The sequence below is a fragment of the Hyla sarda genome, chromosome 1 (genome assembly GCF_029499605.1).
Source record: "Hyla sarda isolate aHylSar1 chromosome 1, aHylSar1.hap1, whole genome shotgun sequence".
Lineage (NCBI taxonomy): Eukaryota > Metazoa > Chordata > Amphibia > Anura > Hylidae > Hyla > Hyla sarda.
Genome location: NC_079189.1, coordinates 186,899,450 through 186,916,458, shown reverse-complemented (window position 1 = coordinate 186,916,458; position 17,009 = coordinate 186,899,450). Strand labels below are relative to the sequence as shown.

Below are 17,009 nucleotides of genomic sequence, written 5' to 3'. Positions count from 1 at the left end.
TATGTGCATCAATATATAATTTTTTTGGAATATTCATTTTCCTTATAAGCAGAGAGCTTCAAAGTAAAAAAAATTCTAAATTTCCAATTTTTTACCAAGAAATGATGCAAGTATTGACAACATTTTACCACTAAAAAAGTAGAATATGTCATGAAAAAACAATCACTGAATCAGAATGAAAGGTAAAAGCATCCCAGAGTTATTAATGCTTAAAGTGACAGTGGTCAGATGTGCAAAAATTGGCCGGGTCCTACACTGAAAATTGACTGGGTCCTTAAGGGGTTAAATTGCATGTTGACTAATGCTAGAAGTCTGTCCAATAAAACAGAGGAACTGGAGTGGTTGATGTCTGAGGAGGATTATGACATGGTGGGTATAACAAAGACTTGGTTGGACGATAGCTGTTACTGGGCGGTCAACATACCGGGTTATAGTCTATTCAGGAATAATTGGACAAAACGGAAAGGGGAAGGAGTTTTTCTTCATAAAAAGTCTAGTCTCAAGGCCGCACTGCGGGAGGATATATGGGTGGGAAACGATAATGTGGAGGCATTATGGGTAGAGATATATGGAGATAAAAATAAAAACAATTTGATAGGGGTCTGCTATAAGCCACCAAACATAATGGAAGAGGCAGAAGATCAATTACTGAGGCAAATAAACAAGGAAGCCAATCAGAATGAGGTGATAATGGGGGACTAACTATCCTGATATAAAGTGGGAGACGAGACCTGTGAATCTCAAAGGAAACCGGTTTCTGACTATAGCTAAAGACAATTATCTGTCCCAAATGGTGCAGGGCCCGACAAGAGGGGGCGCCCTACTGGACTTCATATTAACCAACAGACCTGACAGTAACTAATGTGCAGGTAGAAGGACACCTAGGAAATAGTGATCATAATATGACACATTATAACGTGTTCTTCAATAAGGAAACCTCGCAGAGTGCCACAAAAACAATGAACTTTAGGAAGGCAAAGTTTGATCAACTCAGAGAAGCCCTTAACAACAAATTGGGATAATGTCCTCAAAAACAAGAATACCGACACTAAATGGGAGACTTAAGAATATTTTAAATTCTCACTGTAAGATGTTTATACCTTATGGGAATAAAAGGGTCAGGAATAAAAGAAAACCAATATGGATGAATAAAAAAGGGGGCAATAAATGACAAAAATAAAGCATTTAAACTACTAAAACAGGATGGCAGTGAAGAAGCATTAAAAAGCTATAGAGAAAAATGTAAAATATGTAAAAAACAGATAAAAGCCGCAAAAATAGAGGCCGAAAGACTCATTGACAAAGATTAAAACTAACCCCAAAATGTTCTTTAACTATATAAATAGCAAAAAGGTCAAAAATGAAAGTGTTGGCCCTTTAACAAATGATGAGGAAGAAATTATAGATTGGGATAAGGAAAAAGCAATTAAACAAATTCTTCTCCACTGTATTCACAGAGGAAAATGAAATGCCAGGTGAAATACAGCGAGATAAGGTAAACTCCCCAGTACAGGTCACCTGTCTAACCCAGGAAGAAGTACAGTGCTGCCTACAAAACATCAAAATAGACAAATCGCCAGGTCCAGATCGCATTCACCCCCGTGTTCTAAAGGAATTAAAGGAGTAGTCCGGTGCACACTTTTTTCATTATATCGCGTCCGGGCTGCAAAATAAAACACACTTTATCTTACCTGCCAACGAGCCCCCGGAGCTCCGGTACAGTTGTTCGGTCCCCGGGCTGTATTCTTCTTACTACCTGTTCGCCCGGCACGTCACACGGAGCTTCAGCCTATCACCGGCCGCAGCGATGTCCCGCCGCGGCCAGTGATAGGCTGAAGCTCCGTGTGACGTGCCGGGCTAACAGGTAGTAAGAAGAATACAGCCCGGGGACCGAACACCTGTACCGGAGCTCCGGGGGCTCGTTGGCAGGTAAGATAAAGTGTGTTTTCTTTTATTTTGCAGCCCGGACTGGATAAAATGAAAAAAGTGTGCACCGGACTACTCCTTTAAGTAATGTAATAGACAGATCCCTATTTTTAATATTCAGGGACTCTATAGTAACAGGGACTGGTCCCCAGGACTGGCAGCATGGCAAATGTGGTGCAAATATATAAAAAGGGGTCAAAAGGAGACCACAGGAATTCTAGGCCTGTTAGTTTAACCTCTGTTGTATGTAAATTGTTTGAGGATTTTCTAAGGGATGATATTTTGGAGTATCCTGATAAAAATAAATGTATTACTCCATATCAACATGGCTTTATGAGGGATCGGTCCTGTCAAACTAACCTGATCAGCTTTTATGAGGAGGTGAGCTCCAGACTGGACCAGGGGCAATCGCTGGATGTCGTATATCTGGATTTTTCCAAAAGCATTTGATACGGTGCCACATAAAAGGTTGTAGGGATCGACTGATATCGATTTTTTAGGGCCGTTACCGATACTCTGGAGGTTAGGGCCGATAACTTATACCGATATTCCGGCATAAGTTATCGGCTATTTATCCGGGCACTTTAAATCAATCTACTGCAGCGGATTTCGCGGTGCCAGAGACCGCCGCCACCACCCGCTTCTCTCCCACTGCCTGTCCTGGGGTCATCCTGAGTCCTATCACCATCACCTCCCACCCCGGCACCGCACTCCCCACCGCACCGCCCCAGCCAGAAATCGCCGCCGCCGCTGCCCCATTGCCTCCCCCAGTCCCGGTTTTATAATTACCTGTTCCCGGGGTTCGCGCTTCTTCTGGCTCCGGCGGCGTCCTCCTGAGCTGTCACTGTGCGCACTGACGGTGACGTCGCATTGAGGACATCACTCGTCATTGCGCAGCTCACAGCGTAACACAGGACGCCACAGGAGCCAGAAGTAGCGTGGACCACAGGCCCAGGGAACAGGTAATTATAAAACCGGGGATGGGGGAGGCAATGGGGCAGCGGCGGCGGTCTCTGGCCGGGGCGGTGCATTATTGGATTATCGGCAAGGTAATTGCTGATACCGATAACGTCCAAAATCGATCCCTAAAAAGGTTGGTGCATAAAATGAGAAGGATTGGACTGGGGGAGAATGTGTGCAAGTAATTGGCTCAGTGATAGGAAACAGAGGGTGGTTATTAATGGTACTTATTCTGATTGGGTGACTTACTAGTGGGGTACCACAGGGGTCAGTCTTTGGTCCTGTTCTATTTGATATATTTATTAATGACCTTGGGTTGAATAGTAAAGTAGCAATCTTTGCAGACGATACTAAACTCTGTCAAGCAGTAAACACAATAGAGGACAGTGCACTGTTACAAATGGATCTGGATAGGTTGAAAGTTTGGGCTGGGAAGTGGCAGATGAGGTTCAACACTGATACATTTAAAGGTTATGCACATGGGGAGGAAACATCCACGCTTGGATTATGTATTAAATGGGAGCACACTTAGGACGACTGAGGTGGAAAAGGACTTGGGAGTCTTAGTTAATAGTAAATTTAGCTGTAGTGACCAGTGTCGGGCAGCTGCTGCCAAGACAAGTAAAATCATGGGGTGCATCAATAGAGGCATAGATGTCCATGACAAGGAAATAATTCTACCGCTGTACAAATCCCTAGTCAGACCACACACAGAATACTATGTGCAGTACTGGGCATCAGTGTACAAGATAGATATAGTGGAGCTGGAGAGAGTTCAAAGACATGCAACCAGGGTAATACAGGGAATGGGAGGACCACAGTACCCAAAAAGATCAGAATTGGGGTTATTTAGTTTAGAAAAAAGAAGGCTTAGGGGTCACCTAATAACTATAAATATATCAGGGGCAATACAGAGATCTCTCCCATGATCTCTTTATACCCAGGACTTTATAAAAAAAAAAAAAGGGGCATCATCTACGTCTTGAGGAAAGAAGGTTTCTACACCAGCACAGACAGGGGTTCTCTACTGTAAGAGCAGTGAGACTATGGAATTCTCTGCCTGAGGAGGTGGTCATGGTGAACTAAAAAAAAAAAAAAAAATTTTTTAAGTTCAAAAGGGGTCAGGATGCATTTTTGGAGAGTAATATCGCTGGTTATATATATACACTAGATTCATAGGGACAGAATGTGATTCAGGGATTTATTCTGATGCCATATTTGGAGTCTGGAAGTAATATTTATCTCTAGTATGAGGGTTTTTTGCCTTTCTCTGGATCAACTCAGTAGGACTCATTAGGGATATAGATTGAACTGGATGGACTCTGGTCTTTTTTCAACCTTACAAACTATGTATGGCATGTACAAAACAAAAAGACCAAGATGGAGATCAAAACCTGTCCAGAGGAAGAGTTGTCCATAGCAACCAATCAGATGGCTTTCATCTTTCAGAGGGCTTTTCAAAAATAAAGAAGCAATCTGATCCTCTAGACAGGTCTTTCCCAAGACTAGACTTTTTTTTTATTTTTTTTTACATCTGTTCCTGGCTTTCATTTCTAACTGCATAAAAACCATGAACGGGGAGCACAACATAACAGTGGAGGCATGCCATCAAGATGGTAATTCAAATGTAATAATTGCTTACCTTTAAAGCACAAAATATGCATGCTTCTCCTAGACACACATGTCCAGTCAGCCCACGTAAACTGCGCCGAAAGATGTCCAATTGCCACAAAACCTGTAAGATATATAGAATAGCAAAATAAGCTGACATGGAAATGCTCAGAGGGGGGATCTATAGCTTATATACAAGGCGGCTGAACACACACACACTAATAGACCAAGTGAGACTATGCTTAGATGTGATCTCCTCTAAGACCAAACTTGAAGCCGTACTATCTAGAGAACAAGAACATTTCATTTCTTACCACTGTTCATGCTAGGTGCCCCCAGTTTGCCACAATTGTCCTGGGGGAATGGGTGGTGGAAGGGGGGGTGCACAATTGGACAGGGTTATACCACTTACCATATGGCCCAAATAACTAAAGGATTTACTCTGAACACACTTGTTTTCTCAATCTATGTAGTCATGTTATCATGTTAATTTATCAAAAGGCTGAATTTGACTATAACAGCTAACTTTAGTGACAAGCCTATTTTAAAATGAGATGACACTGCATAAGTTATACAGATAAAATCGGCATTAAAATGATGTAACATTTTACATAACTGGTGCAAGCAAATTAATAGTTACAGAGATGAGATACAGATCTGGCTGTGACATGTGACATAATGACAATGGAATCTACAGCCACATAGCTACAGTATCAAAACCGCACTGTGAAGAGACACTAGGGCGGTTTACCAAAACTACTGCAACAGAAATGTGAAGCCACGATACATGTCAGATTCCAGTCCTCATTCTTTAAAGTCCTATGGGGGTGATTTTTTGGGGTGGAGGGTTATGAGTTACAGTATCAGCTGTCACAACAAGGTGATTGAGAAGTACATAAAGTTAAAGAGAACCTCATGAGCTTGTTAAATTTTATAATCGGCTAACCTTCAAAATGGATGTTAAAATTGAGACATTAGCCTTATATATCCTTATATGAGGCTGGCAACATATCTGCCAACTTTTGTGGGGCTTATAGTCTGCCTCCCTCCTTCCAATGTATGTGTGCCCAGCCACACTGGAGGTAACCTGGGAGTGAGTCGGACCTAATGCTGCTGTAATTGCCCACTGGCCCCTGGTTTTGCTTATCATGCACAGGTAGGTTAGTGTTAGGTCCTGTGCCACTTCTTGGCGTTGGTGTGCGGGCTCAGGTATGTCCTTCATATAAGGATATATTGGCTAATGTCTCAGTTTTAACATCAGTGTTGAGGGATAGCCAATGTCATTGTTTACATCTACCACAGTAATGCACCTAAATTACTGTATTCTAATTGTTACACATCCACACCGTTTATCTGGTGTAGGATGCCGTTGTGGCACTTGTAGTCTGCTGCAGACATCCCCCACCGTATGCATTTTTTTTTTTACTGGGGATTGCCCCTAGCAACAGACCACAATGCCAGGTTTTGCTCCCCCAGCATAAATGCACAACTGCATTTGGGGTTGAGCACCACCTTCCATTTGAGACCACGTTGTTGTTTACATTTTATAATCCTCCCAGTTCACTGCCCCCATCATGATAAACCACCCCCTGACTTTATTTTAATTATTTTTTGTTTACTACCTTGATATTGCTCTTAATCTGACAGACTGAGCAGAAAATACACATTAACCAGCAGGCATGACAACATCTGAAGCCATACAGGGGAGAACTTCATTCCTCACTCTGCTACACACAGCCCAGAGCAGTTGTGTGTGTGAGATGAGCTAAGATTGGCTAAGGCTGCACCAAATATCCCTCCTCAGCACTCCAGACTGCATGGTTTTGGACTTCTGCCAGGCAGGCCAGCAGGAGTCCGAAGTCTGTGCAAATAATGGGTTAAATGTGCTCTAGACAAGTAGGGAGACACCTAGTGGCAGCTTTTTTAAACTGAAAACATTTATTTATTTATTTTTTTAACAAAGTACATTAGATTTTTTTTTTTTTTTTATTTACCATGGAGTGCAATAGAAAAATAATTTTAAATGAGAGTGCCCATTTAAGGGAATTCTAGCAAAATGCTTAGTGGAGGTGCTGCTGCCTGAATTCTCACAGATCACTAGCACAAGTAGTCTTTACTTAAAGGGGTTATCATCCACCATAAGGTGATTTTAGTTCTTACCTGCCAGAACTGGGTATTTCCTGTTGGACTTTGTTCTCTAAACTACACATCCCACAGTTCCATGCTTAAAAGTTTGAGGTCACTTTCCTTCCTCCCACACATCAGCCACTCCACCCATTGAAACAGTGTTTTCTAACTAGGGGTCTACAGGTGTTGCAAAATTGAAGCAGGACAGGCTCCCTTTGATCACCTGACTAGTGATGTCACGTGTCCACAAACTGCGACCTGGGAAATCCTGAGACATGAGTAATTTTGTATGCTGTTAAAAATAAGAGACACTATATTATGAACATCACTAACTTTACAGCCCATGTAGTATGTCAAAAAATTCCTGGAATACCCCTTTAAGCAATGGAAACCAACCAGTGAATTGGGCAGTTTAGTGCACTAGATTTAGAGGGAATCTGTCAGTTGTATTTGCTGCTAAGAGCTTTCGACACCATTGGATAGCTGTTAGGGCGTAAAAGCAAAGTGCACCTTTACTTGAGCTGATTGTTCATATTTCTTAGCCAAGTGTCAAGGAGGCAGGGCTAAGTGCTCAGATGAAACAGCCTGGCATGCCTCATCCCTTGTCCTCCCCTCCCAGACCCTCCATGATTCATGTACAGGTCTTAAATCACTAAAAGAGTGGCCGAGAGGTAAGGGCAAGTATGGAGATGACAGCTCTGAGTTTGATCTACAGCTGACAGATTCCCTTTAAAAGAGAACCCTTCACTGCACTAGGGCCACTAAATCACATCATATCCTTTTGCAGCATCTCAAAGTTTCCTATATAAATCCAGGCCTTTGTTCTGTATTCTTACATGTATATTCCAGCATTAGAAAATTCTTAATCGGTCAGCCAGGGTGCATAAAAAGAAAAAATATGCACCACCTGAAATTCCCTCCACTGCCATTGCAAGGTCTCTTGGTCCCACCGCTTAGCATTTCCTGCAGTGTCAACACATCAGAGAAAGCCCAGAGCAGCAGGGACCAGAAGGCCTTAAAATTGCAGAGATGGAGACATTGGAAAAGTCCTATGCTCATCTCTGTTGAAATAACAGCATTCTGATCAGGTCATACGAAACACAGTCGGGCAGGGACTTGCGACAGTAATGAACCCAAAAATGGGATCCTGCCAATATGAAACTAGCCGCAGCGTGAATGTCAAGAAAAGATGCCCCAGATTGTTTTTAGTCTATGGGAACACAAGTATTTACTAGGACAGATAGGTCTTCCCTTTAACATTCCAGTTACAAAAACCAGTTCTGGAGGCAGCTTGGTGAACAACTTTGAAAGACCATTCACACAAAAAAAAATAAGAAAGGCCACAGAGTTTATAATGTGAATCAGTTTCATTATATTCTGTGCTTTCTTACAAGGACCAAGCACTTTCATTAAGACGACTATTTTGTCTCTAATCCCATAAAGGAAATGTATTTCTGAGTGAATTGGAGTTCAAAAGCATTTCCTTCCTTCTTTTAAAAGGTCCCTTGGTGGCTTTTATCTGCAGTTTTAAAGAACAGTAACCTTTCAGATCAGTAATCTTCCAGCAATGATCCAGATATTTGTAGTATATGGCTCCGTTCACACTACGGAATTCTCGCGGCTGAATTTCGCGAGGAGATTCCGCCTGGCGGCCGCCAAAGTTACTTCGGCGCTAGGGCCGCGGGGCACTGAGCCGTCACCATTGACGTCTATGGTCCGCTCGCGGAATCCGCCAAAAGAATGAACATGTTCTTTCTTTGCGCGGAACACTTTCAGCGGCGGAAATGTCCGCCGCTGAAATTACACAGTGTGAACGGGTCTCGCGGAGACCCGTCCACACTAATGTTAAAGTTCACACCGCGGAATTCCGCCCGGAAATTCCGCGGCAATTCCGTAGTGTGAACGGGGCCTTAAACTTTCTAAAAGTAAAAAGCAGACTCATTTACGCATTCAGAACGGCTCTGAATTAATACAACAGGTCGCTTTGTCCAGTTATTGTATTCACACCTTCATAAAAGGGAAGGTTCATTTCCCCCCCCCCCCCCCATTATATTATTATTCCAATGTATCTAAATTTGTTCTGCAAGGTAGGGGGATGGACAGAAATGCAACTGCAGGATAAAATTTGTACGAGTTTTATTCATAGGCTTTTAGTATTAGGGGATGTATACTTATTGTGTTATGGTGAATCATACTTGGTCAGTAGTGCACAGAGACCCATTCTGTCATTCTATACTAGCAGTTTTGAATGTAGAAAACTGCTCAAGAACTCATTTACCGGACAGTAACGTTTTATAAGACTCAACAATATCCAGATAAGCAGAGATGAGGCGTTCCAGTTCAGTGAATAAAAAAATTGCTGTTTTTCAGCCAGTGTATAATGTGACGTTTCAGTTCGACAATAGGACTTTTTTCAAGCAAATCAATAGTGTTACATCACTTCCTTATATGACTATTTATGACAGCAATCATATTTAGATAACAACTGCATAAGTGTGTTTTATAAGACTATGCTGCTTGAGGACACATGCATTTGTTTATACTTTTCAGCTTAAGGGTCAGTGTGAATGGTCTTCTGCGAGACCCGTTTACACTGAGGAGTTTCAGCGGCAGACAATTCTGCCGCTGAAATTGTTCCGCGCAAAGAAAGAACATGTTCTCTTTTTGTGCGGAATTCAGCAAGCACTGCATAGCCATCAATGGTGATGGCGCAGTGCCGCGCGGTCCTGCCGCCAAAGTATTTTCGCTGGCGGCCGCCAGATGGATTCCACAGTGTGAACATACCCTTAAAGCTGTCATGCCACAAAAACATAGTGCACCATATTTAATAAGGTATAGCTTATAGCAATGCTTACCAACCAGGGGGCCTCCAGGTGTTACAAAACTACAACTCCCAGAATGCCTGGACAGCCAAAGGCTGTCCAGGCATGCTGGAAGTTGTAGTTTTGCAACATCTGGAGGCACCCTGGTTGGGAAACACTGACTTATAGGAACAATGGGGTAAATGTATCAAAGTTTTTACCTGTTTTGTGTGTATTTTTTTTAGCCAAATTTTGCGCAAGCCGTTTTTTTTGCACATTTTTTTGCGCACGTTTTGGTAGAGCATGTCCTCCAGATGTGGCCGATTTGGGGTACCTTGGAGTAACATCTATAGTACGCACGGATTTATTAACTGCGTACTTTTCCTTTACACCCAAAAATTTGCCGCAAGTAGCTTTTTTTGAACAAAATATAAGCCATCTTGGACTTGACGTAGCAAGATGCTCTAAATCATCAATTCTATTTTGTCAAAGAGTGGATTGAGGAGATGACTATTTACCCGCAATTAATGAAACTCATTGCGCTTGATTGATTAAATTTAGCGCTTCTGCACATAATTTAGAATTCGGCAAAAGGGGTAAACTGCTTCTACCATACACAAATAATGATACATGTCCCCCAATGTGCCCAATTTACCCACATTCCCTGCATCACAAATATCACTAACTGCAGCAACACGCAAAGAGATGACATTACCTGTGAAAAGGATGAACACACACAAGAAAAGCCAGCCTATGGTTTATAGTCATACACATGCTGCTGACAAGAGATCAGCCTCTGACCCACTTTGCAAACGGTAGAGGAACGGAATACAGTGGTGCCTCAAGTTACAATATTAATTGCTTCTGGGACGACCATTGTATGTTGAGACCAGAACTCTATGGAAACCTGGTAATTGGTTCTAAAGGCAACAAAATGTCAACCAAAAATAGGAAAAAGTGAGAATGAAAGAAAATTAAGTATATATCTAATCTAGATAAAGCAAATCCTTACATATAAAAGTAGGAAAGATCTGCTGGGAGCTGCAAATCACTGTCTATGTCAGTGTTCCCCAAGCAGGGAGCCTCCAGCTGTTGCAAAACTACAACTCCCAGCATTTCCGGACAGCCAAAGGCTGTCCGGGCATGCTGGGAGTTGTAGTTTTGCAACAGCTGGGGGCACCCTGCTTGGGAAACACTGGTCTATGTAGAAGACAGGAGCTTCTTCAGGGTTGTGTACAGTACACACAGTGTCCTAAAAAAGTAACATGGAGTCGCCCTTACCTGGTGTCCAAAGGAGCAGCTAACCCTGGTACAGGTAAAGTGTACAGAACATGTAATACCTCCCTGTACTGTAGGGGGCGCTACCAGACACCAGTCAGTGCATACGCTTCAGTAATACAGGGGTTTTACCAGTGAATGCCCATTCACTTCCAGCGGTTCTTCCAGCCATTGACACTTTTCACAGATCTGGACTGTCTGGGCATGGTATGTGGAGTCTGGTTTCAACTTACGATGGTCCAGAAAAGACCATTGTATGTTGAAACTATTGTATGTTGAGGCCATTGTAAGTTGAGGGATCACTGTACTTTCAGGTGGCTTTTTCAGAACTACAGCTTCGATTCCCAACAAGAGTGCACGGTCACGTGCTGGTTTGTCCTGTCTCACCACAGTCAAGATCAAAAGTAAACACTTTGTAACAACAGCAAAGTGTGGACTAGTTGTAAAAAGATTTGTACTACTCTACTTTTACTTTTTCTCTGCTTATGATCAGCCACTAGAGTGGGTGCACCGGACCCCAACATCTATCTTAACTGCCCCCAGAATATTGGGCCAAATGGCACACAATCCTGCCAGCGTAACACAAACCCGTATGTTTCCTCACTAATCTTCAGGAAAACAAGTGACGGCTAATAGAGTTTCACTGTAATTTGTCATGCAGACAGCATTGCCCAGCGATGGTCATTTATTAACTAGCCAAGCAACAGGAGCTAACAGTGAATGAAGACTAGGCATAAGAGCAATGTCAGATCAATAAGATAGGAAAAGCTGCAGCACTGTGGCCATATAAATTATTCACAGGATTACCCACACTTATCCCGGATGCTTCTGGTCAGCTCAACAATATGGAGAAAGTGTGCCATTTCAGGTCCCGGTTTCTGTCTTGTACACACAGGCACATCTGTTATATTTGTGTATTGTAGTAGAATAAACATAAGCTAAACAAAAGCATGAAACCTACAATTTACCATATGACCCTGAACACAAATAGCAGCAGTGTCTGCGCGATATTTATTAGCACAAATGTTCAATATTACAGAATTACAAAAGCTAAGCATTCAATGTAACAAATCCTGGTAACCAATAACAGCAGAACAGACATATAGACACAGCATCCAGCCCTAGTATATGCGGTGTATGTGGAGCCAGTCATGTCCAGATTCATGGACAGTAAAAGCTCTCGGATAGCAGCCACAGCACACATACACCCAGATAGAGGAGGGAATTGTACAGATCACAAGCCTCAGGTAAGGTATACACTACTACACACTGAAGTGACAGCTAAGCACAGGTACATGTGCCTCAACCATCATCATGTACCTACACTCACATGTCATTGATAACATGCCATACAGGTGTATACAACCCTTCATCAGGTACACAACTATTTCTCTGTAAAGAACATTGACAACCAGCATCATAACACCCGGTACATACTACATCCGGCATCGTGTACACACGGGCAGGTACGTACTACATCCGGCATCGTGTACACACGGGCAGGTACGTACTACATCCGGCATCGTGTACACACGGGCAGGTACGTACTACATCCGGCATCGTGTACACACGGGCAGGTACGTACTACATCCGGCATCGTGTACACACGGGCAGGTACGTACTACATCCGGCATCATGTACACACGATCAGGTACGTACTACATCCGGCATCGTGTACACACGGGCAGGTACGTACTACATCCGGCATCGTGTACACACGGGCAGGTACGTACTACATCCGGCATCGTGTACACACGGGCAGGTACGTACTACATCCGGCATCATGAGATTTAGCAAAACCTGTGCAAAGTTAAAGTTTCCCAGTTGCCCATAGCAACCAATCAGATCACTTTCATTTTTCACTGGCCTTCCTAAAAATGAAAGCAGCAAGTTGATTGGTTGCTATGGGCAACTGGGCAAGTTTTCCTCTGCACAAGATTTGATAAATCTCCCCATGTATCCACACACAGGTGTGCACAGACCCCCTCGGGCGACCAGCATCATGTATATACACAGGTGTGCACAGACCCCCTCGGGCGACCAGCATCATGTATATGCACAGGTGTGCACAGACCCCCTCGGGCGACCAGCATCATGTATATACACAGGTGTGCACAGACCCCCTCGGGCGACCAGCATCATGTATATGCACAGGTGTGCACAGACCCCCTCGGGCGACCAGCATCATGTATATACACAGGTGTGCACAGACCCCCTCGGGCGACCAGCATCATGTATATGCACAGGTGTGCACAGACCCCCTCGGGCGACCAGCATCATGTATATCCACAGGTGTGCACAGACCCCTCGGGCGACCAGCATCATGTATATCCACAGGTGTGCACAGACCCCTCAGGTGACCAGCATCATGTATATCCACAGGTGTGCACAGACCCCTCAGGTGACCAGCATCATGTATATCCACAGGTGTGCACAGACCCCTCAGGTGACCAGCATCATGTATATCCACAGGTGTGCACAGACCCCTCAGGTGACCAGCATCATGTATATCCACAGGTGTGCACAGACCCCTCAGGTGACCAGCATCATGTATATCCACAGGTGTGCACAGACCCCTCAGGTGACCAGCATCATGTATATCCACAGGTGTGCACAGACCCCTCAGGTGACCAGCATCATGTATATACACAGGTGTGCACAGACCCCTCAGGTGACCAGCATCATGTATATACACAGGTGTGCACAGACCCCTCAGGTGACCAGCATCATGTATATACACAGGTGTGCACAGACCCCTCAGGTGACCAGCATCATGTATATACACAGGTGTGCACAGACCCCTCAGGTGACCAGCATCATGTATATACACAGGTGTGCACAGACCCCTCAGGTGACCAGCATCATGTATATACACAGGTGTGCACAGACCCCTCAGGTGACCAGCATCATGTATATACACAGGTGTGCACAGACCCCTCAGGTGACCAGCATCATGTATATACACAGGTGTGCACAGACCCCTCAGGTGACCAGCATCATGTATATACACAGGTGTGCACAGACCCCTCAGGTGACCAGCATCATGTATATACACAGGTGTGCACAGACCCCTCAGGTGACCAGCATCATGTATATACACAGGTGTGCACAGACCCCTCAGGTGACCAGCATCATGTATCCACACAGGTGTGCACAGACCCCTCAGGTGACCAGCATCATGTATCCACAGGTATGCACAGACCCCTCAGGTGACCAGCATCATGTATCCACAGGTGTGCACAGACCCCTCAGGTGACCAGCATCATGTATAAACACAGGTGTGCACAGACCCCTCAGGTGACCAGCATCATGTATATACACAGGTGTGCACAGACCCCTCAGGTGACCAGCATCATGTATCCACAGGTGTGCACAGACCCCTCAGGTGACCAGCATCATGTATCCACAGGTGTGCACAGACCCCTCAGGTGACCAGCATCATGTATCCACAGGTGTGCACAGACCCCTCAGGTGACCAGCATCATGTATCCACAGGTGTGCACAGACCCCTCAGGTGACCAGCATCATGTATCCACAGGTGTGCACAGACCCCTCAGGTGACCAGCATCATATATACACAGGTGTGCACAGACCCCTCAGGTGACCAGCATCATATATACACAGGTGTGCACAGACCCCTCAGGTGACCAGCATCATGTATACACAGGTGTGCACAGACCCCTCAGGTGACCAGCATCATATATACACAGGTGTGCACAGACCCCTCAGGTGACCAGCATCATGTATACACAGGTGTGCACAGACCCCTCAGGTGACCAGCATCATGTATACACAGGTGTGCACAGACCCCTCAGGTGACCAGCATCATGTATACACAGGTGTGCACAGACCCCTCAGGTGACCAGCATCATATATACACAGGTGTGCACAGACCCCTCAGGTGACCAGCATCATGTATACACAGGTGTGCACAGACCCCTCAGGTGACCAGCATCATGTATATACACAGGTGTGCACAGACCCCCTCAGGTGACCAGCATCATGTATATACACAGGTGTGCACAGACCCCTCAGGTGACCAGCATCATGTATACACAGGTGTGCACAGACCCCTCAGGTGACCAGCATCATGTATATACACACAGGTGTGCACAGACCCCTCAGGTGACCAGCATCATGTATATACACACAGGTGTGCACAGACCCCTCAGGTGACCAGCATCATGTATATACACACAGGTGTGCACAGACCCCTCAGGTGACCAGCATCATGTATACACAGGTGTGCACAGACCCCTCAGGTGACCAGCATCATGTATACACAGGTGTGCACAGACCCCTCAGGTGACCAGCATCATGTATACACAGGTGTGCACAGACCCCTCAGGTGACCAGCATCATGTATACACAGGTGTGCACAGACCCCTCAGGTGACCAGCATCATGTATACACAGGTGTGCACAGACCCCTCAGGTGACCAGCATCATGTATACACAGGTGTGCACAGACCCCTCAGGTGACCAGCATCATGTATACACAGGTGTGCACAGACCCCTCAGGTGACGCACACACATGTATACACAGGTGTGCACAGACCCCTCAGGTGACCAGCATCATGTATACACAGGTGTGCACAGACCCCTCAGGTGACCAGCATCATGTATCCACACACAGGTGTGCACAGACCCCTCAGGTGACCAGCATCATATATACACAGGTGTGCACAGACCCCTCAGGTGACGCACACACATGTAGCCACTTACTTGCACGGCGCTGTTCAGGAAGCAGCTGTTCTGGCCGGGTTCATTGAAGAGGCCTTTAGTGGGCGCTAAGGAGAGCATACTGCCCGGTTGATAGACCTTTCCCAGGTTCCCCCCCGCCTGGCGGCGGAATAGTTTCACCCAGGCCATGTCCGTCCGGCGGGTAGGAGCGCTTACACAAGGCACAGCAGGTAGGTTCACGCACGGCTCCTCTCACACAGGTGTCGCTCCGTCCCCTAGCGTCCGGGAAAGCTCCATTTTCTCCCGGTGGCAGTACACGTGTTATGTAGTCCGGGGCCGCTCACTTCTGTACAGAGATGAGAGAGAGCTGGGGAGACGTGTGGAAGGAGGCGGCCGCCGTGCGAGGGAGGAGGAGCCGCTCTCTGGTTTCAGGAAGCTATAGGAGGAGCTCGTGGAATCCACCAGCAGCGTCCACCCGTCTGTCACCCGCGGCTGGAGCCCGTTCTCCTCTTCGCCCGTGTCTTGCAGAACGTTCAGCGGGTCCGTGGGATGCGCGCAGCACGTGACACCGCCCCTTGTGTTTTCTTGTTTTCTTTTTCCGGGAGCTCACCTGTGCGTGACGTGCGAGGGCGGGGCGTGCGGTGAGCGCAGATCTCGTTGGCCGTCTGACAGGCAGGGCAGGTGGGGGGTGTGGTCTGTGAGAAAAAACGGCTCCTAGGGAAGGTTATGTATGGCCCTCCCCGAGCACAGAAGCATGGGTACACCTCCATACAAGGCTCATGCCAATGGACCAGATGGCAATGAATATACTGTAGTGGTCAATCCTTTATTTTCACAAACTTTTGCTCGTTCAGTTTGCATTAAAGGAGAACTCCGGGATATAGGATTTTTTTCTCGAAACGTGCCCAGCATATAAAAAACAAAATAGACTTACATCCTGCCGCTCCGTCCTCCGCAGTGATCCTCTTCCTTCTTGTGGTCGACCAGTCACACTTCGGCTTAGGGTGCATGTACACCACGTTTTCGCTATACAGTTCCTGTATCAGGTTTTTGATTAAAAACGGATTCCTCAAAACCTGACTAAACTGTATCAAAACGTGTGTACAAATTTCAACCTGTATACTGTTAATTGAAGTTTGATTGAAATTCCAAGAAAAAAACTGTGCAAAAGTAAAAAACCGTATGGTGAAAACCGGATGGAACTGTACGCACATACGGTTCTGTATGTATGTTTAAAAAAAAAAATGGATATGGTTTAATATGGTTTTTCACCCGGACCAAAAAACATGGTAGGGTTTAGGGTACAGTGGTCCCTCAACATACGATGGTAATCCGTTCCAAAGGGACCATCGTTTGTTGAAACCATCGCATGTTGAGGGATCCGTGCAATGTAAAGTATAGGACAGTGGTCTACAACCTGCGGACCTCCAGATGTTGCAAAACTACAACACTCAGCATGCCCGGACAGCCAACGGCTGTCCGGGCATGCTGGGTGTTGTAGTTTTGCTACATCTGGAGGTCCGCAGGTTGTAGACCACTGTTAGAAGAAGTTGTACTCACCTGTCCCCGCCTCTCCGGACCGGGATGTCGCCGTCCATCGCTGTCGCCGCGTCCCCGAGGTGTC

General features: G+C 45.4%; 1 protein-coding gene across 1 annotated transcript in view; it reads right to left on the bottom strand.

The window, feature by feature from the left end:
- Nucleotides 1-16,481, bottom strand: part of USP53 (ubiquitin specific peptidase 53) — a 60,172-nt gene extending 43,691 nt beyond the window's left edge. Inside the window, exons 1-2 of the mRNA XM_056565847.1 lie at nt 15,428-16,481; nt 4,529-4,621 (exon numbers count right to left, since the gene is read on the bottom strand). Of these exons, the coding sequence (XP_056421822.1) occupies nt 4,529-4,621; nt 15,428-15,574 (240 nt within the window). The 5' untranslated portion in view covers nt 15,575-16,481. The remainder of the gene's footprint in view (nt 1-4,528; nt 4,622-15,427) is intronic.
- Between the last annotated feature and the right edge of the window lie 528 nt (nt 16,482-17,009).